Genomic DNA, 24,750 nt, shown 5'->3' on the forward strand with positions numbered 1-24,750 from the left:
TGCCCAAAGGGCACGCCGCTGCCGCCGCCGCCCAGGCTCGGGTCCCGGCCTCTCTGTGGCTCGACTCTGGTCCCGTCACCTCCACTTAGGAACTCAGAGCATCCTTTCGCCTTCCTGTCGGGTGGCGGCTGCCGCCCCGAGGCCTCTGTCCCTTTAAGAGAGAGAACGAACACAATCAGGAAGTGTGCGAGCGCGGAGCCGGCTCGGAGCCCAGCAGTGCCTGCCCGCGGGGAGCGGGGGAGGAAACCCTCTGCTGCAGCCCCCCCAGCTCCAACGGTGGCACGGCCCCGCCGGCCGGCCCAGCCTCGGGGTCCCTGGGGCCGTGGCCTCCAGGATGCTGTGCGCCCGGCCCGTGGATGACTGCGAGCTCTGAAAGCTCGGCGGGTGCCACGCGCTCCCACCAGCCTCCCAGTCCCCCAGCGGAGATGGGGTGAGTGTGCGCAGCGGGCAGCGGGGGCTGGGTCGGGGCGGCCCGCGTGGGGCGGCGGCGGGGCCGCTCTCCGCGGAGTGCCGGGCTGCGGGCGCCGAGCCCAAGCTCTCCCGGCCCCGCGGCGACTCCCCCTGCCGCTTCTGGGGGCCCCGGCAGTGCCCCGCGCGCCGCCTGCGGTCGTCACCCTTGCAGAGGGCTGCGACGGAGAGAGGCGGGGAGGGCTGTGGCAGGGAGGAGAGCGCCCGCCCGCCCACCACTCTCCTTTTCTGCGCTCGGCGTCACGTCCAGCTTCTGCCTCCGTCCTTTCCTCCTGCCCGGCTCCGGGGGCGCGGAGGACTGCCCTCACCTCACCTGGGGTCTTTGTCCCCGGCGCCAGGCCCGGGGAGTGAGGAGGAAAGTCTCCCGGAGCCGCTGGGGAGATGGAAACCCCCCAGCGCTGGGGGAGGGTGACAGACAGGAAAGGGTTAAAGGGCTGGGGCCGGTGGCCTCCGACCGAGCCTGAGAAGCGCACAGCACCATCAAACAGCACCGAGGGGTGCCTCTCCGCCCTCCTCTTTCCGGTGTAGCTCAGCTCCTGGACTTGCCACAGACAGAAAGCATAACAGACACTCGCCCGGGAGAGTCTCTGCCTGATCCGCGGCTGCTCGGAGCGCGGGGTAAGTGCGCTTGGCGGAGGGAGAGTCCCCGGGAGGGGGAGGAGGAGTGGCGGTGGTGGGTGGGGCCGCGGGGGCGGCCTGGTCCCAATGCCCACCCGCCTTCAGCCAGCCGCCCCCCAAGGAGAGCAGCCTTCCCTGCACCGGGCACCCACTCAACGTGTCCCCCTCCAGCTCCTAGGCACGGCCCTCGCAGGACCAGGAGCAGCACCCAGGACCTGCGGTCCTTCCAGGGCTGGGCCTTTTGCACAACCCTGTGCATTCCCGGGTCTGCCACTGTGCCCTGCCCCCAGCACCAGGGCGGAGGGAGGGGGGGAGGGGAGGGGCGAGGAAGACCAGCCCTGGGAAGGATTATGAAGGGGATGGAATGTGCTGTCCCTGGCCCCCCAGACTGGACTTCTTCCCTGGCGGTGATTTCAGGTCTCCCTGCCAGGCTTCACATCCCCAGGCCTGCTGGCATCCTGATTCTTCCTCAGCCTCTGGGATGAGGGGATGGGGGACTTATCTGATCAACTCATTCAAACCGAGTTGTTATATTATCTTCAGGGAGTCTCTCTGTATCTCAGCTGCTTCTGGAGAATGCAAACACGAATACATTTTCTGAAACTAGGACTTAGCCTTGGAGTCTCTTCAAGTGGCTGCTGGCTCAAGGAGTTGACATTCTCAAGATCTGCATTTTAAAAAAGATTACAGAAAGAAGGCTCAAGGAAAGCTAGGGAACTGTAGGGTTCCAGGTGTGGTGACCATGCGTTGAGAACCCAGCAGACAGATGTTAGAGCCTAGTCCAGCGTTACTGGAGCGTATTTGAGAGGCGGCCGCCCTTCTCAAGCTCCTTCTCCCAGTCATCCCATTAAGACCAGCCCTGACCCTATTTTTCAGAGAGGATTTGCGTTTACTTTCCAGGGCTACACTCTCCGGAGCCAGTTGCTTTATTGGAACTGGCCTTTGGGGAGAAGAGAATGAGGGCAAAGATGGAGAGTGGAGTTGTAGAGGTTTCAGATTCTCCCCTGGGGTTCCTGGCCCTTGGATTTGATGGTGTCCCGCCCCCCCCCACCTTCCACAGGCACTCGCAGGCACACACACGTGTTCACACTCTCTCACATACTCACACATACACTCATGCACACACACATTCAGACACAGGCACACTATCTCGCACACACTCACACGCACACTCTCTCACACACACACATACACACACGCACACTCCCTGAGACACCGTGTGCGGTCCTTTCCAGAGCAGCACTGACCTGGATACACTGGCCACCCGTGCAGCCGTTCGCTCACAGCAGCAGGAAGTGGTGGGCCCAGGCGAGTGGGTGGGGAAGGGCTCCAGGCTCGTGTTGCAATCCTGGAGATTTGTGGTGGTGTGGTTGATGCTGCCTGACCTGGGGCCCTTCCTTCAAGCGCTATTTCTGCTTCCTGGGACAATCCCAGGCCTGGATGCCAAAAACCCAGAATTCTCTTTGCTTGGGAGAGGTAACAGAGAAAAAGGTCTGTCTTGGCAGAGTGACCTCTGGGGAAGGGGTTGGAGAAGACTGGGAGTGAGGACAGGTAGAATGCCCTGTGACAGGACAGGTACGGGCTGTGGGCTGAGGGTCCCAGTGGCTGCACTTCTTGTTGGAGAAGTTTCTTAGCTTTTCTGTGCTTTGCACTTCCTCCATCCCCTTACCTTGGGAATGCCCACACTGGAACCGTCTGTGGGATGGTCTTGGACGCAGCTCCCTGTAGACCACCTGTGTCTACCCCAGGTCAGGAATGGAATCCTAGACCCCAGTGTGTTGTTTTTCTAGGCCCAGGGCGGCCGGCCAGCCAGATGCAGAGCACCGTCAATTACCTCTGGCACACGGACGACCTGCTGGGGCAGGGGGCCACTGCCAGCGTGTACAAGGCCCGAAACAAGGTAGGACACAGCCCTGCCCAAGTTCTTGGCCCTCTCAGCCCCTGGTGGGCAGCAAGGGTGGTGTATGGTGAGGCGGAGGCTCACTCTGGAGTGAGGGAGATGCTCAGGCTTTGGGATGCTCAGGCTTTGGGAAGAGGTATGGGGAGCTGTGAAGGTCTCCTTGGGATGCTGCGTCTGTCAGGCACAGTTTGAGGCTGGAGAGAGAGAGAGAGAGAGAGGAAGACACAAAGCCATCAGCCTGGGATGAGGGCAGCAGATCTACGAATAGCAGAGCTGGGCAGTGGGAATCGTTTGGATTTTCCTAGCCTTTGTCACAGCTCTGTCCTGTGAGACCTGGTGCACAGTCTCATCTCCAGAGCCAGGGCCAGAACAGGTTCGCGTCCTGGCTTCACTGTAGCCCTAGGGGGCGATAGGCGCTTACGTGGTTGGTGCCAGTAGAAAACAGGAACACCAAGCCATCCCTGCACCTGCACCATCTGGTGCCCCATGCCCTCGGCCCCTCCCAGGGCTGGACCAGCCCCTGTTCCCTCTGAGTGCAGGGAGGAGCTGAGGGGGGAGCCCCCAGCCCCAACCCGGCCATCTTCGCTCACGTATGGTGTTGGGCAGGTGGGAGACGTTCCATGGAGGCCTGGGGGAGGAGGTGTGCTCCCTGGGGCAGGAGGGGCAACTGACGTTCTCCCCCACGGCAGAAATCTGGGGAGCTGGTTGCCGTGAAGGTCTTCAACACGGCCAGCTACCTGCGACCCCGCGAGGTGCAGGTGAGGGAGTTCGAGGTCCTGCGGAAGCTGAACCACCAGAACATCGTCAAGCTCTTTGCGGTGGAGGAGACGGTGGGTCCAGTGCTTGGTCGGAGGGAGGTGGTCTTGTCCTTGACCCTCACAGGCTGGAAGAGGCGGGTCACATAATAACGGCAGTGAGCGGGTCAGCCAGAGCAGCAACCTGGAGGACAGAATGCCAGGGGGTGGGGGTAGTACCTGGGGAAGTAAAGATGGGAAGGAGGGCCTGATCAAAGAGGGCTGCCTGGAGAAAGTGACCTTGGGCTCAGGTGCGTGCGGTCACCGTAAGGAAGGATGGCCAGGCCGGAAGCTGGGACCTCGAGAATGGGGCTGCTGGCTCTAGGCTGAGTCACCCCCTCTGGACAAAGCCATCGTGACGGAAGGGCAGGAGATGTGCCTTCCAGCCAAGCCTCCCTCTCTCTGTCCCACGCGCAGGGGGGCAGCCGGCAGAAGGTGCTGGTGATGGAGTACTGCTCTAGCGGGAGCCTGCTCAGCGTGCTCGAGAGCCCCGAGAACGCCTTCGGGCTGCCTGAGGAGGAGTTTCTGGTGGTGCTGCGCTGTGTGGGTGAGCCCCTCCCTGGCCCCCACCAGGACGCCCCCTTCCCCGGCGGACCCACCGCACGCCCTGCCCTCAGTGGGAGGCCAAGTCCTGGAGGGGCCAACATTTCTGAAACAATCACCCAAACACTGAAGACATCCTGTCCCTCAGAAGCTCTGCCTTCACGGACATAGGACAGACACAAGAGAATGGACGGAATCCAAGTGTCTGATTCCTGCTAATCAACTGTTTAAAACCCTGGCTTAAAGAAAGTTATTTTTCTTTTTTTTTTAAAGATTATTTATTTATTTATTTGACAGACAGAGATCACAAGTAGGCAGAGAGGCAGGCAGAGAGAGGAGGAAGCAGGCTCCCCGCTGAGCAGAGAGCCCGATGTAGGGCTCAATCTCAGGACCCTGAGATCATGACCTGAGCCGAAGGCAGAGGCCTCAAACCACTGAGCCACCCAGGCACCCCAAGAAATTTTTTTTTTTTAAGCAGGTCATACACCAGGTTCAGGGCAGTGTTATTCACAATAACCTTGAGATGAACATAACCCAATGTCGGGGCAGATGGAGGGAACAAATAGAATATATATATAGAATGCAATACTCTTCATCCTTCAAAAGAAACGAAGCTCTGACCCAGGCTACCTGCGGGTGAACTGGGAAGGCTCTGCACTCCGTGAAGTCACAGGTTCTCTCTGATTCCACGCACATGTGGGGCCTCGCCCAGGCACATCCGCAGAGCCAGGAAGAAGAGCAGTGCGTGCCGGGGGCTGGGGGGCCGGAGGCGTGAGCGTGACTGCTTACGAGGTAGAGATCCTCTGTGGGCACTGACAGAGCTCTGGAGGTGGATGGTGGTGACCGTCACACCACACTGGGAACGTGCTTAAGCCACTGAATGGCACACTTAAGATAGTAGATTTTATGTTAGGTCTATTTGATTACAATTTTTAAAAATTTTTAAATTTTAGATTTTGTTTTTTTGAGAGAGCACAAGCGGGGGGCAACAGCAGGCTGAGGGAGAAGCAGGCTCCCCACTGAGCAAGGAGCCCGATGCGGGACTCGATCCTAGGACCCTGGGATCATGATCTGTGCCAAAGGTGGATGCTTAACTGACTGAGCCACCCAGGCACTCCATATTTTATTACACTTTTTAAAAATAAATCGGACAGGAAGGGGGGTGCCGTTTTTGGGAAGGCAGAGGCGTGGACCATCTTGATGTCTTAGAGAATCCCGGTGGAACCTCCACACCTTTGGGAACCCCCTCCTTTGTCCTGTGCCCATCTCTCTTCTCCTGCATGTCCTGTGACCTGTCAGCCCGTGTGAACACTCTCTCTGGATCCAAGGACAGCCTTCCGCCCAAAGTAAGCCCCAGGCACGAAGCTGTCCCTGGCCAGAGAGCTAGCAGCCCACTCTCCGCAGTGGCCGGCATGAACCACCTGCGGGAGAATGGCATCGTCCACCGAGACATCAAGCCTGGAAACATCCTGCGCCTCCTGGGGGAGGAGGGGCAGAGCATCTACAAGCTGACGGACTTCGGGGCCGCCCGGGAGCTGGATGATGATGAGAAGTTCGTCTCTGTCTATGGCACTGAGGAGTACCTGGTGAGGGGGAGGTTAGGGACCCACTGCCCAAGCTGGGGGCCCGCCCTGACAGCTACTTGCCCCTCTACTTGTGACTGTCCCGGAGCGCCGCCCCCCACCCCGCCGCCAGCCAAGGGACTCTGTTCAATCCCCCTGCGTGTGGCAGGGCATACGTCCCCTCTGCCCCCCAACCAGAAGATTGTAGTCTGTTCTCCAAGATGGAAAGGATGATGCTGCAGCCTGCCTGGGCCTCCCCACTGCCGTGTCCCTGCCTGGCCCCCTGCCTGGACCTCCCTTGTGCGGTTCATTCCCTGCTACGATCCCCACCAGGCAGGGAGCCCCCCTGGTCAATACTTTCCCCGAGGCAGAGGCTGGCCAGATAGACACACGCTCGGAGGGCTAAGTCCACACCAGATTTTTTTTTTTCAATTTATTTATTTTCAGAAAAACATTATTCATTATTTTTTCACCACACCCAGTGCTCCATGCAAGCCGTGCCCTCTATAATACCCACCACCTGGTACCCCAACCTCCCACCCACAGAGACGATTTTGAGGTGACGAAGGAGCTGGTTCTGATCGTTCTGTTTTCCCCGGAAGGTGGCGGAAGGAGGTCTGCTGGGTGGGGCTCGGGCACGTGCCTACCCGCCCCCTCCGTGGCGGCTCACTGGTTCTCTCTCCTGCAGCACCCCGACATGTATGAGCGGGCCGTGCTTCGCAAGCCCCAGCAGAAGACATTCGGGGTGACTGTGGATCTCTGGAGCATTGGGGTCACCCTGTACCATGCGGCCACGGGCAGCCTGCCCTTCGTCCCCTTCGGGGGGCCACGGCGCAACAAGGAGATGATGTATGCATACAGTGGGCCCTGGGCAAGGCGGGAGACGGGTCAGACCCTGGGCCTTCCCCACAGGTCCCTGCTGTGTGTCTGCTTCCTCCGCTCCCTCTGTGGTCCTCCTTGGGGCCATCTCCATCATCAACCAGTCCCACAAGAAGCTGAGGCCTGCCCTGACTGGTGGAGATCAGTCCTTTATCTTAGCTCAGGGTGCTCTGTTAGCATTCCCTTCGTGCACGTGTGGCCCGCCCAAGTTGGTTGAGGCTCTAAAAGAGACCTGCCCAACATGGCAGAGCCTGCCAGGGACAGGGGTGGGGAACAGGATAAGGACCCAGCCTCCTGATCCCAGGTGCGAAGGCTTCCCGGGTTTCCTGCGGTCTGGTCCAGAGGTAGTTGGGGACAGTGGCTGCTCCCACCAAGGGCACGGCCCAAAGCAGGGAAGGTGGAAGGTGGATTGTGGGACGGTCGAAATCTTCACCCCCAGCTCAGGGTTCCAGCTGTGTGGAACCTGGATTAGGTTAGGGGAAGGGGAAGGAGACAGACAAGGCAGAGGCTGGCAGGGAAGGCTGGACTTTGCAAAAAGGGGAGGGTTAGTGGAGTGGGGCACAGTGAGGGCAAAGGTGCAGGGGCAGGCCAGACTGGGGGAGGTGCGGGAAGGGGCAGAAGAAGTGGGCCGTGGAAAGGAGCAGAAAGCTTGACATTTCCAGGCTAATGGGGAGGGGCTGGCTGGTGTGAACCAGTGCTCTGAGATCCCTCCGTGCTGAGTTTGCTATCCCTTGAGATGCGATGGGCCAGGGGTCCCGCTGACCAGGTCCCACCTCGGCCCAGGTACCGGATTACCACGGAGAAGCCAGCCGGGGCCATCGCGGGCACTCAGAAGCAGGAGAACGGGCCCCTGGAGTGGAGCTACACCCTCCCTGTCACCTGCCGACTGTCCTTGTGAGTAGACACAGACCGAGTCTGGGCTGGCTTCCTTGTCCCCCGCCCAGAGTCGGGCCCTACCTCAGAGGCCCCCTTGTTCCCTGGGCGGCTCAGGGAGCCCACGTTCCCAGTCAGGCCTCAGTCTTCCCATCCGGATGCTGGAACGAGTTCATCCAGCTCTCCCTCCCCATCCGGCCGTGACCCACCGCCTGGGTCCAAGATCTTCAAGACATTGTCCTGTGACGCCCCTGACCCACTCAGGGAGGAGGAGTCTGGGCCCTGGTGCTTGACCGTCTCTGCGTCCTGGGGTCCAGGGGGCTGCAGAGCCAGCTGGTGCCCATCCTGGCCAACATCTTGGAGGTGGAGCAGGCCAAGTGCTGGGGCTTCGACCAGTTCTTCGCGGAGACCAGCGACATCCTACAGCGAGTCGTGGTGCATGTGTTCTCCCTGTCCCAAGCCGTCCTGCATCATGTCTACATCCACGCCCATAACACGTGAGTGTGCGGGAGCCGGGGGTGCATGCGCGAGAGCCTTCCCTACCCAGGCAGAAGGGTGCGTCCTAGGCAGGGCTCTGTGGGCTCTTTAGAGAGAAAAGCACCCGGGTCCGACCTTAGTTTGGAAAGTACTAGTTGCACAAATTTAAAGTTAAACCATTCTTCCTGCTGCTGGACTCCAGCAGGAAGAAGCCCCCATCTCCCCCCACCAATGCAACACGCATTAGGCTTCTGAGGGGTGTGTGTGTGCGTGTGTGTTGGTGACGAGTTTCCCAAATATATTGCTCAGAGGACCCTTTTTCTCTAAAATTCTAGGTGAATTTTAGTGGGAGTGTTGCCGGAAGGGCTGCGAAGGCAGAGACTGGGTACTGGGGTTCCTGCATTCGGTTCCTACTCTGTCCTCATCCACTCCATTAAGGCCCGAGCTCTAACCTTTGTCTCTTCACCCTTGATAAAACAGGCAAAACCCAGTCCCTCCCTTGGCAAAGCAGAGCCCTCTCCGTGGATGAAGACTGAGTTGGGGTTTGGGTCACCTGGACCCTATATCTTGCTGACACTTCCCGTCCTGTCTCTTTCTCCCCCATCCCCGGAACCCCTTTGTGTGTCTAGGATAGCCATCTTTCTGGAGGCCGTGTATGAGCAGACCAGGGTGGCCCCCCAACACCAGAAGTTCCTCTTCGAGGGTCACTTCTGGGTCCTTGAGCCCAACCTGTCAGCACAACACATTGCCCACACGACCGCAAGCAGCCCCTTGACCCTGTTAAGCACAGCCAGTGAGATCCCCAAGGGGCTGGCCTTCAAGGACCGTGAGTGGGGCCCACAGGCTGGATCTGTTCTCCTTCTCACGTTCTATAAGGGGCTGGGGCTTATGATCCAGGATATTGATTAGTATCTTTTGTGGGTATATCTTGGGGCTCTCGGGGTGCAGAAGCAGATCTGGTCTCTGATCCTCCCACACCTCTGCAATGCCACATGACTCAGGCTTCGCAGTGTCCACTGAGCTGGGGAAGAAACTCCAGTCGAAACGGGGAGCTCTGGATTTAAGAGGATTTCCACAATCTCTATGATGGGTGGGGAAAGCCTCGGGAGCCCAGAGAGAAGGGAAGTTTGCCAGGGGTCCAGAGTTTTATCTTCCAAGTTCTAGAAAAAGTATCATTTCTTCTCCCTCCTTATCAGCATCTCCAATGCTGGGAAGGGGGATTAACCTTGAAACTCCTGGGTATGAGGGTGGTTTTAGCCCATTTGGCTGTTTCTGGGACTTTGGGCCTGAGGCTGCATGTAGTTCTCCAAAGAGGACACAAGGGGGCAGTGAGGGACTGCAGTTGTAAAGCACAGAGCTTGCATTTCTGTAGGCTTAGGGGGCTGCTCTGCGCCAGGTGGGAAGCTGGGGGTGGAAGACAGGGAGAGAGGGGTGTGAGTAAGGAATAAGGAAAGGTGAACTTAGGGTTCCTCCAGGTCACACAGGCAGCCCTCTCAGACAGGGTCTTTGTCTGCAGCTGCTCAGGACATCCCCAAGTTCTTCCCCAAAGTGGACCTGCAGGCAGATTACACCACTGCCAAGGTGAGAGGGGGCCCAAGGGAGTGCAGGGAGGGGTCGCACAAGGCGGGGAGCGGGACTCCTAACCCGCCCCCTGTGTGTCCCAGAGCGTCCTGGGCGCTGGCTACCAGGCCCTGTGGCTGGCGCGGACCCTGCTGGCCGGGCAGGAGCTCATGCTTCGGGGGCTGCACTGGTGTGTGTGAGTACCCCCGAGGGATGGACAGGCTGGACGGGCTGGACGGGCAGGGCAGGCGGGGTGGACCTCTCCCGTGCAGCCCCACGACTGTTCCCTCGGGCACGGTGCCCTGGGCCCCCTGGCAGAAGGGAACTCCGACTCAGTCTCTGGTTTGCAGGGAGACACTCCAGGCTACGTGCAGGCGGACGCTGGAGGTCACGCAGATGGCCCTCCTCTTCCTCAGCAGCAGCCTGGGCACTGAGAGGTGGGTGTCTTGCCTGGGGCAGGGGGGCTGCGGCCAGTGCGAGGCTGGCTCAGACCCTTAGCCCTTCTCCATCTGCCTGTTCCTCACCCCCAATATTTCCAACAATGGCCCTCGCCTCCCCCTTCCCAGAGCTCCTACCTGCCCTGCCCTTCAAGAATACAGGACAGCCCTACCTGTCCCTCATCCCCGCCCCCCGCCTGGTGACTGTACCTCCCTCCCCCCACCACCACCCAGTCACCGCAGGGGGAACGGGGCCTCAGGGACACTGTCTCAGCAGGTAGGAAGGCCCAGAGCAGCACTCTAGGGAAAGCCCCCTTCGCCTCACCCAGCCCCCTGGACCTGACAGGATGGGGATCCAGGCTGCCCCTTCCTCCACACTCTTCCTTCTGTCGCTCACGCTGTCCTCACCTTCCTCACCTTTCCTGGCCCTGCCTCGAGGCTCCATGTCCGCCACTCATCTGACTTAAACTGATCAGGTGTGACAGGCCAGACAGAGGGAAAGACTGGGAAGAAGGGAACCAAGCGGGAGGGTCTGGAGATGAGAAGCAGGAAGACTCAATTGGCCATAGCACTTCCGAGCCGTGGGCGCAGCCTCCCACCCCCCAAATCTTGGAAGGCAGGGACCATGGTACAGGGGAGAGGAGGAAGCTCTGCAGCTCAGGGAAGCTGATGGTGGCTGGAACCTTCCCCACTGGGAGGAGACGAGGGGTGGCAGAGGGGCAGAGGCTGTGCTGAAAGTGCTTGATGTCCCTCCCCTTCACATCGCCCGACCTTCTCCCTAGGAAGGTTCTGGGAGTTTCCCAGCAGTGCAGCAGCCACTAAGAGGAGGGGACAGATGGGATGACAGAGATGTGGGAAGAGGCAGAGGAGAGTCTCCAGATGACAAGGGCAGAGTCCCTGGCCTGGCTGAGCCCCCTTCAGATGGTGACAGAGATGAAGGGCTGCAGGGGCACAGCATGGCTTCTCACGAGGAGCTCTGTCCAGGGCACAGAAAGGGGGTCCAGGGATAGATGTGGGAGAACATCCACATTCCCCTGGAGGAGATAGCCCTTCCAGGCACGAAAGATAATAAAATGGTTGGGAAAAGGAAGACTAGAGATAAGAAGAGGCAATCATGAAGATCTTCCTGGAAGAGGTGAGGCTTTTAAGGCCACAGTGAAAGAGAAGACCTCGAGTTGGGAGGTCCTGTGCAGAGACAGAAAAGGAGGCCATGACTGGGGAGATTGTGGGAGGGGTTCTGGTGAGGTCTGTTGAAGCTACAGTTAAAATGGAAAATATCCCAGAGTGAAGGTGGAGTAGCACAGAGGGATGGAAAGGGGAGGAGAGAATGCATGGAGGTCCTGGCCAGTCTAGTTGATAGATTGAACCCAACAAGAGGACCAGCGGAGTTCTAAGTTCTACTGTAGGTTCTTGAACAGGATAGACGTGTGTCAAGAAAGCATTTGGGATATTTGTCTGCCCATTTGCCCTGGACTGAGGATAGTGGAGTAGGGACAGGCCAACCCTGGGACTGGAGTCCTGGGTCTGCTGGCCACTGTTTTTCCTTTTCTGGATCCCAGGCCCCCCTGGAGGGATAGTATATCTACAGAGCTTGGGCTCAGAGGAGGGCCTGCTTCGAAGCATAGTTCAGCCTCCCTCCTGCCAAAGAGGAGCACAGAGCCAAGACTCAGAGGCCCAGTCCAAGCTCTTCACTTGGGACCTCAGGCCACTGTTCTCTCTTCTAACCTGAGCCACTATTTCCTCATTTTCAAAATGAGAGAACTGGATGATCTCTGAGGCTTCCTGCCTCTGACACTTTGCAATTCCTTCCTTTTTTGAACATCCTCAGACACGTTGATTCTGGAATCTGAGATAATTTAATGAACACTGGGCATAAAGTGGCTGCCATTGCCCAGCCTGGTGACTCACCTCTCCCATAGCGTCCTCCTCCTGCTTCAGGCTCCCCAAGCCAGGCTCCCTTGGCAGAGTGTCTTTGCCTCTGTTCTGAAGCTCCCTGGTCCTCGCAGCATGTGGTGGCAGTGTATAGGCAGCCGGAACTGGCTCAGGAACCCCCATGCCTCCCCAACCGCCGCCAAGTGTGTGTCCATACTCTCTAGCCAAGCGCCTTAGCTCTGAGGTCCTCTTTGATGCCCACAAATACGGAGATTCATCTCTGTTATGTACACAAATGTCTGAGTCTGGCAGAGCTGAAGTGACTGACCCCAGATCCCGCAAGACGGGCGAGGGGGCAGCCAGGACTGGCGCTCAGACCCATGTCCCCGGCCTCCCTGCCTAGCTGGACTAGTCCTCTTCAGCCGCTTCTGCCAGCCAAGCATTGCATGCGCTAAAATCCATTTGTACGTTCACTAATTCATTCAACAACCACGTATGGAGGAAGTACCATGTGCTGAACACTTCACGAGCTACTGAGGATATAATGGTGAACTCCTGCCTTCACGGAGCTTCCCCTGCAGTCCTGATTCTCCCCCCTCCTCTCGCCGTCACCTCCCCCTATGCCAACACTACTCCCAAGCCCAAGCACAGAGGATTCTTTCCCTGATCATGATTGTGATAGAAATAGTATATGCTAATTGTAGAAAGCTGGAAAATACAGATAGATAGGCAAAAACGAAATAAAAAATACCATGTCCTTGCCATCCAGAGCTAGGTCATGACACGGTAGTAATAGACGTTCTTCTAGGTAGTTTTCGGCGATGTGTCTTTAAGTATATATATTGACGGACTTGAGATCTGATGGTACTTGTGCTCTTCTAACCTGCTGTTCTCAGCTCCTGAGCCCTCCCGCCTCGTGTCCATACCCTGTCATCTCCTCTAAAATCAGCCATACACAAAGTTCTCTAGCTAGCCCCCTCCTTTCCTTTTCTCACTGGTTTTATCCAAACCAGGCTCCAACGCAAGACCACACTTTGCATCTAGTTGTTTCGTTCCTTAAGTCTATTTTAATCTTGACAGACTGCCTCTCCCCAACCCCCCTCCTGATTCTGGCGTTTTGGGGGAGACAATGCCCGTTGTCCCACTTTCTGGACTCTAGGGATTCCTCTACACCCTCTGGGTTTTTTTTTTTCTTCCTTCCCAGCATTTCTTATAAACTGAAAGTTCTGAACGCTAGACGGATTCAAGTGGAATGTTTTTTGGATAAATATATCACAGATGACACCAAGTACATTTCTTTCCCTCCCGCCACTGGGTGGGGACAGCTGATTCCTCGATCGTGTGGTCACATTTTCCCTGTCCAGGCCTGCATTAGTCACCAGGGATTTGGCATCATGCCCAAGCGAGTCACTTAACTTTGCTGGGGCCATGGGATGCTAACAATCCAGGTCCCAGAGCATTATTGGTAATATTCTAGGAAATACATCTTTTCCCTCATTAGGAAGCTATTGCTTATCCTGATGTATAGTTTCGACTGGGAAGGCACTTGGGTCTTTTCCTTTAGTTACAAATATTCCTAGTAAGGGGTCCATAACGGCCACCTTGCTCTACGGACTCATCGATGTTCATAGCTTCACGTTGTTTCCATCTACCCCTGTCTTTAGTCTCTGCGGTGCTCAACAAAGGTACAGTTTTGGCGAGTCGGGGCCCCTTGAGTTCGGTTTCTCCGATCCAACCGCAGTACTCCCCAGATACCCCCGAAGGCAGCAAGGCTGTCCCAATGATGTCATACCCCTCCTGTGGTCATGGGGCTCTGCCTCCCAACCCCCCAGCCGTGTCCTTTCTGTGTCCTTCCCTGAGGTTCAGCAGTGTGGCCGGGATGACTGAGATGCAGGAGCTGAAGAAGGTCACGGAGCTGAGGTCCAGGCTGCGGGCTGTGAGTGAGGCGGGCGTGGGGGGCTGTAAGAGCAGAGCTGGGGGGCCGTGGTCCAGCGGGGCTGCTGTCACAACACTAAGCTGAGGACCCCCGGGGGGTCTGCCTTTTTTTTCTGTCCTCCAGTTGGCAGAGGCCCTCTCCAGATGTTCCCACAGTATCACAGAGTCCCAGACAAGCCTGAGCAACCTAAAATCTGAGCTGCTGAAGAACCGGGATCAGGTACATGCGGACAGAAGGTCTGTGGGATTTTCCTTCTTGGTGGGGTGGGCACAGGGACGCACAGCTTGGAAGGTCCAGTAGCCGTTTTAGGCATCAGTCTGCTTTCTCCCTTATCTTGGCCAGGGTGCTGGGGTATGGGGTAGTGGTGTGGGATCCAAGAATGAGTAAGACCCTCCCCTGAGACTGGCCAGATGGAGAAAAGCATCTGGGGTCCTGTCCCCTTCTGGGCGTTTAGAGAGAGAATTAGAAATCCTAGCAGGTGCAATAGTTTTAAACAAAAGAATAATTTTGTTCCCTTCCTCTTCTGAACCCTTGCTCTGCTCATTCCCTGGATTGGCCCTCCTACTTCTATCATCTTATTTAACCCCTAGAATGACACTGCGGCTAGTATGTCCCTTTTGTGGATGGGGAAGCTCACTCTGGGAGTTTAATGTGCCCTGGGACACAGACGGTCCATGACACGTGACAGTGGTGGGACTTGACGTCACGTTTGCCCACCTCCAAGGCCTATGTTCTTGGCCTGCACCAGGGATTTACAGCTTCGAGAGCCTCATTCAACATATATAAGAATGCCTGCCCGCCCCCTCACAGCCTGGTGTGCAGGCCCTGTCCTGATCACACAGCCCGTTCTCCTTGGTACTTACTCTGCTCAGTGCTGACGGGGATCCCTAACCCGGTCCCCCAGATCCGAAATCAAAGAGCTCCGAAAACTGTGGAGTTTTGTTTGTTTGTTTTGGCTGCAAACCCTGACCTCAGTCTTCTGCTGTGAGTCATCTTTCAGTCTGTGTTTCCCTCTTAGAGTAGGTACTCTTACTGTTCCTTAAAGGCTGAAGGTATTGGACCCCAGACCCAGACCCCAGACCCCACTCAGGCTGTCCTACAACATAACCTATGTCTGTCTGCTGGATTGCCTTTCTAAAATCAGAAGACAATTCTGAATTTGGGATGTATCTGGCCTGAGTCTTTTGGATAAAGACTGGATTTGAGGTCTCATCGACCCCAAGTTCTCCAAAGGACGGGTGCTTGGATCCAGCTTGGGTCCAGTCCAGAGTTCAGCTCCAGAAGTAGCTGAGATGGGGTCACTGGGAAGAGCTTCAGGAGGGAAGTGGAGCTAAACAGGCCCAAGGGTGGGGAAGAACACCCCCCCACCCCGCAGAGACACACACATTCAACATCTCAACTGTCTGTATCCAGCCCGAAAAGAGAAAGGAAGAAACACTACTGACCTTAAACCCCAGTAGGTGATGGTCCTTGAGAGGTCATCTCGCACATCCGTCTGCCTCCAGGCAGGACTGTGGACTCATCCGTGTTTTATTTCATTTTATTTTATTTTTTAAAGATTTTATGTATTTATTTAACAGAGAGAGAGAGAATGAGCACAAGCAGGGGGAGCAGGAGAGGGAGAAGAAGGCTCTCCACTGAGCAGGGAGCCCGACTCAGGGCTCGATCTCAGCACCCTGGGATCAGGACCTGAATCAAAGGCAGACGCTGAACCGACTGAGCCCCCCAGGCGCCCCTCACCCCTCACTTTAAACAGGGGTTGTCGGTTCATGATTCAAGCACCTTCCGTGTGCCAGGTGTGGAATAGACCATGAGGCCCCGACTTCTGCTCTCCCCAGGCCACCAGGAGAAAGTCTTCTGCAACACTGCTGTCCTCAGCGGGCTCTGCCGGATTCGCAGGGTCCAGACTCCTGCCTGGATTCTGTTCTCAAACCTTCCAGTGTAGCAAAGGCCATCCTCCTGTGGCCTCTCCTGCTTGGCTTTCTGTCTGTCTGGTCTTTGATGAAATACCTCGAGTGTGTGAGAGAGAGAGAGAGACAGAAAGAAAGAATAAATATGTGACTCAGAGGTGGCTGGCTGGCCCCACGGCACCTCAGACAAGCTTAGGGACAGGAGAGTCACCCCCACTCCCAGACTGGCCCCCCAGACTGTGGCGATGAGGCTCCTTCTGCAGGCAGACAGCTCCTCTGCTCCCTCGGCCACCGACCTTCTTCCCGCCCAGCCACGTCATCCCCTCCCTTCCCTTTTACTCTGTGCTATTTGATTCTCCCCTTGCCTGGTCCCCATCTCCTGCCCACAGCATCCAGCAGATTCAGTATTGTTTGGACAAGATGAACCTCATCTACAAACAGTTCAAGAAATCCAGAATGAGGCCAGGTGAGCTGTGGGGAGAGCAAACTACCCCTGCTTCCCTCCCTTCCTCCGTCCTGCCCTCTGCTTATCCGGCTGTTCCATGCCATCCCTGTGGCTGCTGGGGTGCCGCTGGCCTAGGACAGGGTCCCCGCCTCTAAGCTGCCTGCGGACAGTGAGGGACAGGAGGCCTATGACTGTTGCCCTGTGAGAGGTGTGGACGGCATGTGTGGGGGGCTCAGATGGCCGGAGCCTGGCTGTGCTAGGAGAGGTGGCCCTTGGAAGAGAGCCCTCACCTCTGCAGAGCACTTTACAGTTTGAGAAATGTTTCCCGAGCCATCGTGTCTTTGGTTCATCGAAATAGGCAGGATTTCCAAATGAGGGAGGGTCTGAAGACATATCCTGTACTCACTGGCCTGCTCCTTTCCCAGCACTCTCTGCTTGTCCTCACAGGGGACCTCCGGGGACACAGGCAGCTCATTTCCAGGCTTAGGAACAGGCGGCTGCTTGTCCACGGTGACCGCCATCATGGGGCATGATAGGCTGGAACCCAGGGGCAGGCTGGGGCCGGGGGTTGGTCCTGGGAGACTCCAGCTGACTCTTGGGGTTGAGGAGCTCACAGACGAGGACCCAACCCTCTTCTTCCCCGGCCATGCCTCCAAGCTTCTCCTGACATGTGGACTGCAGGCCTTGGGCTCGAAGGCCAAATTCTCCTCCAGCTCTAGGATTATCTAAGAGCACTGTCCCCTAGAAACTGGATGCCAGCAATGTACCAAACTTTGAGTTCTCCAGTAGCGAAAATTTTAAAAGTAGAAACCAACAGGTGAAATTAATTTTCGTAAGACGTTTTACTTAACGCAATATATCCAAATTGTCATTTCCACCTCTAATCAATTTTTTAAAATTATATTAAGGAGATGGTTTACTTTTTTTGTGTGTGTGTGAGTTTGCTAAGTCCTTTTAATCCTATGTATATTTGACACTCATAACACATCTTTCTCCAGAAGCTAATCTTTTAGCAGACGGAACTGTCATTCTTACCAAAGCAGTAAGGTTATGTTCATTGGTAAAACAATATTTTCCACCGCTCCAGCTTTAAAGTTTTAGTGAATTGAATTACTGAAATTAAGATAAAAATTATTTTCTTCAGGCGCGCTAGTCACCGGCAAGGTGCTCAGTAGCCATGTGCGTCTGGTGGCCACTGGCTTGCACCTACAGATCTCTCTAGATGATCGTCTGTTCCTGGGAGCCTCAGTGCTGCCTCTAGGGTCTGGCCAGGGAGGGGAAGGGGAGAGCAGCCCAGGAGTGGGGTGGGGCGGGGCGAGGGGAACAGATGGACAGAGACTTTCCTATTTCTGATGCGCCACTGGCCTGTTTGGCTGTGATTTTCGGAGAACTTCAGGGGCTTTTCTGCCTCCCTCCCTCGGACTCTGCCCTCCGAGCCTCCCCCACTTCTGAGCCCCTCCCATGCATCCGACACCATCCTCTGGGCTCTTTGGGATCCTCATTTATTTCATGCCTGTAGGAACTCTGGGCGGCACCCCCCTCCCCTGTTTATAGATAAGGAAACCGAGACCCCGGGAGGTGCAGTAGCCCAAGCTGTCCTGGTCTTGGGGGCGTTTAACCCCTTATGGCTCACAGTTTTGTTCCTATTGGTTGCAAGAGTCCTTCATGAAGATTAAACGTGAAAGGGAGAATAACCCTTGACAGCTAACCCCTGGAATCCTGAAAAACGCCACTCTGTCAAAGGCTTCCTGGTTTTCTCTCTCCCCTTGCACCTGCCCTGGGTGTCCCATGGGATGGCTGAGGAAGCTGATTCTGTGCTGCGAAATCCCGAGTCTGCAGCTTCCTGCCACTCGGAAGCCAGTCTGGGACTTGCAGCGGGGACTCAGCTCAGTGCTCAGCTGGCTGAGAGCAAGGACCCCAGATGAAATGCCCAGGGAGGGGGTTCCGCTGTTAGGGAACTGGGAAACCTCTAGCTGGGAGGCCATTCCCTGCAAGCCCAGCAGGGGGCAGTATCTCCCTAGCTGGTGAGCATCCTCCCGTGGTGGCCAAGGGACAGAACTAGGACTTCATGCACAAGTGGCTGGTCCGTGAAGGGGAGGTGGAGGGTGAAGGAGAGGTGCAAGGTGGTGGCCTGGCTTATCCAGCTTCTGGCTCCAGAGCCCCCAGCTGGCTTTGCCAGCACCTTGAATGGTCGGAAATGGGACCCGCAGGCTGCAGGCAACCACCTCTGGGAGGGGTGTTGGATGAGTGGCTGGGGCTGACCACTTATCCTTCCAGGCCCCCTCATCCACCACTTTCCTCCTGAAGTGTTCCCCAAGTACTCATCTCTCCACCTTCCCGGCTCCACGAGGCTGTGAGCTCCCCAGGGCCAGGCTGAGCTCTCTGCATCCTCGCAGTCGTCCCCAAGCCTTGTGGCATTCTGTTTTGTTGACCGACTGGACTGGCAACATCATTCCTCCTTGTTTCCTCCAGGGCTTGGCTACAACGAGGAGCAGATTCACAAGCTGGATAAGTGAGTAGCCCGTGGCAGGTGGGTGAGCAGTAGGGTGGGGCTTCCCGGGGCCGAGCCAGCCTCTGCTTGACAAAGGGTCCTGCTCCCAGGCCGTAGCTGGGCAGAAGCAAAGCGGGTCACTGTGTCTGGGGCAGGTTATCTGGGGCCAGGGGAGGGAGACTGGGTAGCTGGCTCCGACAGAGCTTTCTACTAAGCGGGCTTGATGTCCCTGGATTTATTTCCAGCATGAACACGATCGTGTGTAGTATTTCTTTCCCTAACTGTCCTCCCTGATTTACCTCTTCCTGCTTCCTACTCCTGACCTTCCCTGTGCTCCTCTCTGCCCCCTCTGTTCCCTAGACACTCATCTTCCCGGAGGCCCTCCCTGATTTAAATGGTTGTTTGGAGACTTACTCCCCCAGTTCCACGCCCACCCCTGACCCTCACGCCCTCTCTCTCCCCCTCTCAGTCTTTGAAACCATCTCGCCTTCTATGTGAGGACTCGGCTTGAATGTGTCTGTTCCTTGAGATCCCCTGGTCCTTCCATGCCTCTCTGTCCCTGGGTTCTGTGTCCCAGTGTACTGACCTCCCCAGTTCACATGTGTGAGCCTCAGTCCCTCCTTGTGTGGAGACATAGCCCCGCTGGGGATGCCAGCCCTTGGAGGAGGTCTCCTTGCTGGAGACACAGGGACGCTATGCATGAGTGCGGGCGAGTCCAGTGGCTTCTCTCTGTGTCTCAGTGTCCCTGTCTTTTCAGGGTGAATTTTAGTCGTTTAGCCAAAAGGCTCCTCCTGCAGCTGTTCCAGGAGACGTGTGTGCAGAAGTATCAGACATCCCTGGTCACGCACGGCAGGTGGATGAGGTAACAGTCGGACCCTCCCTCCTGGGGTCACGGACCTGGAGGCCCTTCCTGGCCTGGCCCTTCAGGCTTCAGAGAACCCTGGGGTTTGCAGAGCCCTGATTGAGGGGAGGTGGTCTTAAAGGAACAAAGGAAAAAAAAAAAAACAGGGTGGTTTTGTGCACGGGGGTGATTTCTGTACATTAGCTTCTTTAACCCCACAATGTGGACCCCATGCAGTAGACACTATCAGCCACCATCACAGATGAGGAAAGTGAGGCTCAGAACACGGGTCTCATTCTCAGTGCTACACAGCCAGTAAGTAGCAGACCCACGACTAGTACTGGTTCTGTCTCTAAAATCTGAGTTCTTTCCACATTCCCAGGTGGGTGTGCTGGGAAACCCCTTCTCGGGGGAGACCACAGGATCCCCCTTGAATGAGGCCAGGCAGGCTTACAGACTTCCGATGGTCGGGGAGGCAGGGTTAAATAGAACCCACTCACACTGTCCCCAGGAGGGGATTTGGGTTTTTCCTTCTCACCTGAGCCCCTCCCCACTTCCTCCGTCTGTGGGAACGTCGGCCCCTCCCGAGAAAAGAAGGCAGGTTCTCAGGCCTGTAGGACCTGTGGGCTCATTATGGGGCTGTGACCCAGGTGCTCACCCAGCCCCCTCACATTAGAATACGGCTTCTCCACCCCTAACCCGCCCCAAATTCTGATTTAATTGGTCTGAAGTCCGGCTTGCATATCAGCATTTTAAAAGCACCTCCAGGTCATTCTACTGTACAGGTCTGAATGAGAATCAACCACCCGCTTGTCTGTGCTTGGATTGGTTTCCTTGTCATGCAATGGAGACAATGTTCCTGCCCCCTCCCTCCACTCAGAGAAAAAGAATTCCTAGAGGAGTCCTGACTTTGCTCTGCTCTGGCAATGGGGCAGTTCCCAGAGCATGTGCACTGGCTGGGCTGTCCTCTGCCTCTCAGGAACTGACCCTGGCCCTGAGCTCCCCCTCAGCAGCATGGGTGCTGCGCCCCAGCCACGTGTGGTTTTGCTCCCTGTCATTCCGATGGGACCATCGGCAACCTCGGTCACAAGTGTCATCAGTCTTACCCCAGTGGGACAGGGGAGGGTTGAGGGCATACCTGGGGGGACAGAGACGGTGAGGGAAGCGCATTCTCAGAACCCCTCCACTCCTGCTGTCCCCCATGTCTGTGTGGTGACCTTGACAGCTGGAGAGGCCACGGGAAGAGCCAGCAAACCCAGCTCGGACTTTTTATCTGCTCTCTCCAGGGAGGTGCACGAGACCAGGAACCATTTGCGCATGGTCGGCTGTTCCGTGGCTGCCTATAACACGGAAGCCCAGGGGGCCCAGGAGAGTCTCAGCCAGGTGCGCGATGGTCAGGGTCATGGGCGCCGTGGAGAGGAGCCAGGTTGGTCTGGCACCCTGGGGACATGGGGGCTGTTTCCTGCCTCTGGGCAGGCCTGTCCTTGGCCAAGCCCAAGCACACTGTGGCTAAGGAGGTCTCTAACAAGCAAATGTGTACTTTCTGGTGACCTCAGACTGTGGGTCACTGCAAGGACAGAGCTTCCAGAATGCTAGGACATTGTCCTCATGCCTCGTGTAGCCGGGGAGGTTCCAGGCTACTCCAGAGAGACGCAGAGTGAACCTTCCTCTGTCTTCTGGTCTGGTCTCTGGGAAGAGACTAATACAGGGAGCTCTGAGAAGGCTGCTCAGGTCCCTGGCCCGTAGCCCCCGCAGCAGCCCCATTCCTCAAGAGGCTGGCGGGCTGCCCTGCCCCTTCCCCTCGCTCCTGGCTCGTGCTGGGCCATCAAGCTCCAGAGGAGAACGTGGCTGTCTGGACCATTACAAGTGAGGGTGCAAGTGAGGGTGGCTGTGTCAGCTGTGCTCGGCGTGGGAAGGAAGGGCCTGCGGGAAAGGCTCCGGCATTCTGGGTTCTCCGGGGATGCAGGCTGGGCGCCATTTTGTTATGTTTTTCTTACCCTTACTCAGACCTCTCTTGCATAAAAACACAAAGAAACACATCTGTGGCCCATCCCACCTGACTAACGTGTGGCTTCCCTCCAGATCCTCGACCGGGTCTCTCACCAGCTCCTTCAGGACAGAACAAAGGAGGCTCAGGTCTCCCCACCCCTGACAGCCCCCTATCCCAGCCCTGCACTGACGGACCTGGTTCTCCAGTAAGTGCTGGAGAGAGAGGCGTGTGGGGTGGTGGGAGAGGGGTGTAGGGTGCAGATGTCAGAGCCCGAGGGGTTCTGCCTCAGGCCCTCAGGAATAAAGAGTCGGGGTGGCGGGCTTCTCGAGGAAGGGGGCTGGCGGGACGACGTCGGCCTCAGCCACAGACACCTCTCTTGCGTCTCAGGATGCAGGAGCTCTGTGAGGAGATGAAGCTGCTGGCCTTTGACCTTCAGGACAACAATCGCATCATTGAAGGGTGAGAAGCTCCCACTGTGTGCGGGACGGGCTGATGACAGTCCTTTCGGAGCTCTGGCCTTGTCCACAGGCGGGTCGCCATCCTTGTGAGGATGTGAGCCTCAGGGCAGTCCGAGAGAGGGGGCTTGGGGGCCCATAGAACTATGGCCACGTCCTGCTCCCTGTGAATGCGGACTCTGCCCCACGCCTCCCCCAGACCCACTCCTGTCCGCTTGGCCCCCGTCTGCGGACTGCTGCTCTTCATCTCCGTGTCACATGCCGGGAAACGGCAGCACCGAGCTTGGCCTGACTGCCTGAGGCCTGGGTTTCTCCGGCCTTGCTGGGCTCCGGCCTCAGCCCAGGCTCCCAGGGTGGCCCAGCTGCAGGCCCAGCCTCCCCGACTCTGCATCACGCCCCGGTTAGACTCCCCTGCTTGGGGGAACGAGGGGTCCTGGAGAGGGTGCAGGGAGCATGTCTCAGCACTCAGACTTTGGGATTTTTTGGCACCAGTAAAATTCACAAAAGCGAGCTGGGAAATAACAGAAGGACCGACTTCTCATATAAGGAAGCAGATTTGAAAGGGAAAATCCTGCCATCTAGTTGTCATGCTTTATAAAGTATGTTTTCTAACCCCAAAGAGAAGGAAGGACATGATCTCAGCATCAGGGATGGTCCTCGCCCTGAAGCTCCGTGGCCTGTTTCCATACATACACACTTGGGGTGCGTGTGCCCATATCCCCCCCACAGCTTCCCCACTGCCCTGTGTCTGTCACCTCCCCACGGGAGGACCAGTGGCACAATGGAAGGAATCTGCAGACTCCCATAGGTTTTGCATGACCCTGGGAGGTTTTGCTTGGCTCTGGGCCTCAGTTTCCTCCCCTGTGAAGTAGGAATAATGATCCCAAGCTTTCTGGTGGGAGCTAAGGGTGAACTGGGATGAGATAGGCCACGTGCTGGGGAGGTGAGGGGGCACAGAGGGAGGGGCTCACTAAATGCTAAGTGTTCCTCGGAGGCCAGGCCAGTCTGGAACCTGGAATTGGGATTACGGGCAGGGGTGCTGGGAGCAGAGCCTGTGGTTGTCCCCAGAGTTGGGGAGTGTCCCTGGGCTGAGGGGGCATCCCCTCCAGGTCCCAGCTTCTTAAATACCCTCAAGGAGGAGATTCTTTCCAAAACAGCCCTCAGGAGCAGGAAGTTCTAATTTTAGTGCCATAAATTTTTCTTGCTGTGATACAGAGTCTATTTACAGATAGCTCAAAACTTTATTTTAGTGAATTTTTACTTCCTTATTCAGAGCGGTAGCCAAAGAGCCTGCAGAAGGCGTCTGAATTCTTGTTCTTTCCTCTTGACCTTTTGGCTGCCCCGGATTCACCAGGGGAACTTTTAAGAGTGCAGCCCCAGACTTTGCCTCCAGAGACTCCGGTGCTGACAGGGGTGGGGGATTTTATAAACCTTCCCCCAGGGATTCTAATGTGTAGTCGGGGGTCAAAGACTTGATGAGGGGACAGCTGAAGGCTTGAATGGCTCGGTGCTCCCCACAGCTGAGTGTGCTGAGTCCTGACACGGCGGCCCTCAGGCTTCTCCCCTGCATGGGAGAAGCTAATCTGCACCTTTCCTTACAGGTTAAGTCGGCCCCCGTCGGCTCCTGACTCCTGATCTCTGAGCTCTGGGCTGCCCTCCATCCTGAAGCATTAGAATCATCCGAATGCTGCTCTCCTGCCTGCAGTGTGGGGCCTACCAGGGGACGCCGTCTGGACCCCTCTCATCAGCCTACCTCCCTCCTGGCCGACAGCTGGGAGACGTCACCAGCATTACCTTCCACTGCCTCTCTGCCCAAAGCGGCATGGCAGGACTTGGGGCGGCAGGTGCTCTGTCAGGACCCCTTGCCTGGGCTGACCTTGGCGCCTCGTGCAGGCTCAGGTCACCTCTGGCGGGCTGCAGAGAGAAGAGGCTCCCATCGGTCTGCCTGCCCACCTCCTCTGGGCTATAGGGCTTTGCTTCTCAGGGAACAGAAGGGGAGGCCTCTGGGGGTTTCCCTAGGATGCTGGGTCAAAAGGCTTCATTTCAGTCTTCCCTCATCTTAAGGGGTTTTATGGTGAACATGCAGCCCTGCCCTCTCCTGTGACTTCTGAGGGTTCCCACTCTCTGCCCAGGCAGGGCAGAGCCTGACTCTCCCTCTACTCTGGGTCTGGCAGAGCCTGAGAGGAGAGAAGGGGGGGTCCAGGCCAGGTGCTAGGGCCTCGGGCACCCTCACCTTCCTCTCTCCCTGAGGCCTGGCCGGGCGCTGGGAGCCACAGCTGCGGTCCACCGTGAGCACAGGCATGCAGATCCAGATAAGAGGCCTGCGCCTTTGAGAAGGGGAATAAATGTGGCCTTCTTTTCTACTTCTGAGTGGCTCTCACTGGGCTGCGTCTGTGAGGCAGGGGAGGGCTCTTGGCAGAGGGCGCTTGGCCTCCCAGCAAGCGCTGGGTGGGGATCTGTGAGGACAGGATTGGGAAATGCAGGAGGGACCGGGCACTTCCTGATCCCTGCCTTTCCCCTAAATGGGCCCTAATTTCAGGGAAGGTCCTGCTGGGAAGGCTTGTCTTCCTTCTCCTGCCCCCAGCCATTTGGGGGAGCTGTCTAGGGGGGAGAAAGGAGATCTCTCTTTTTCTCCCCCCTTAAATCCACCATCAAAGTGCTTACTCCTTTCCCCCAGCCGGCCCTCCCCCCAGCTCCCG

At 57.0% G+C, this 24,750-nt stretch overlaps 1 protein-coding gene across 8 annotated transcripts; it reads left to right on the top strand.

Moving 5' to 3' along the window:
* The first annotated feature begins 217 nt into the window (after positions 1-217).
* IKBKE (inhibitor of nuclear factor kappa B kinase subunit epsilon) lies at positions 218-24,414 on the top strand. 8 transcript variants are annotated; one of them, XM_044267780.1, is made up of 22 exons: positions 221-430; positions 997-1,086; positions 2,877-2,986; positions 3,676-3,816; positions 4,198-4,327; positions 5,728-5,909; positions 6,574-6,734; positions 7,548-7,658; positions 7,955-8,134; positions 8,744-8,940; positions 9,631-9,695; positions 9,779-9,870; positions 10,025-10,111; positions 13,844-13,919; positions 14,043-14,155; positions 16,219-16,295; positions 18,747-18,786; positions 19,523-19,627; positions 20,893-20,989; positions 21,689-21,801; positions 21,984-22,055; positions 23,653-24,414. In XM_044267780.1, exons 3-22 carry the CDS (start codon positions 2,900-2,902, stop codon positions 23,684-23,686), a joined length of 2,160 nt encoding a protein of 719 aa, XP_044123715.1. In that variant the 5' UTR covers positions 221-430; positions 997-1,086; positions 2,877-2,899; the 3' UTR covers positions 23,687-24,414. The 8 variants fall into 8 exon arrangements, with proteins under 8 accessions (XP_044123721.1, XP_044123722.1, XP_044123720.1 ...); XM_044267783.1 differs by having other exon boundaries at positions 13,850-13,919; XM_044267784.1 differs by having other exon boundaries at positions 9,779-9,864.
* The last annotated feature ends 336 nt before the right edge of the window (positions 24,415-24,750 follow it).

Source organism: Neovison vison, chromosome 10, assembly GCF_020171115.1.
Source record: "Neovison vison isolate M4711 chromosome 10, ASM_NN_V1, whole genome shotgun sequence".
Taxonomy (NCBI): Eukaryota; Metazoa; Chordata; class Mammalia; order Carnivora; family Mustelidae; genus Neogale; species Neogale vison.

Coding starts and splice junctions, on each gene's coding strand:
- IKBKE (XM_044267780.1), top strand. CDS start 2,900: ATGCAGAGCACCGTCAATTACCTCTGGCACACGGACGACCTGCTGGGG. Junction 19,628..20,892: donor ACGCACGGCAGGTGGATGAG/GTAACAGTCGGA, acceptor TGCTCTCTCCAG/GGAGGTGCACGAGACCAGGA. Junction 22,056..23,652: donor AACAATCGCATCATTGAAGG/GTGAGAAGCTCC, acceptor CTTTCCTTACAG/GTTAAGTCGGCCCCCGTCGG.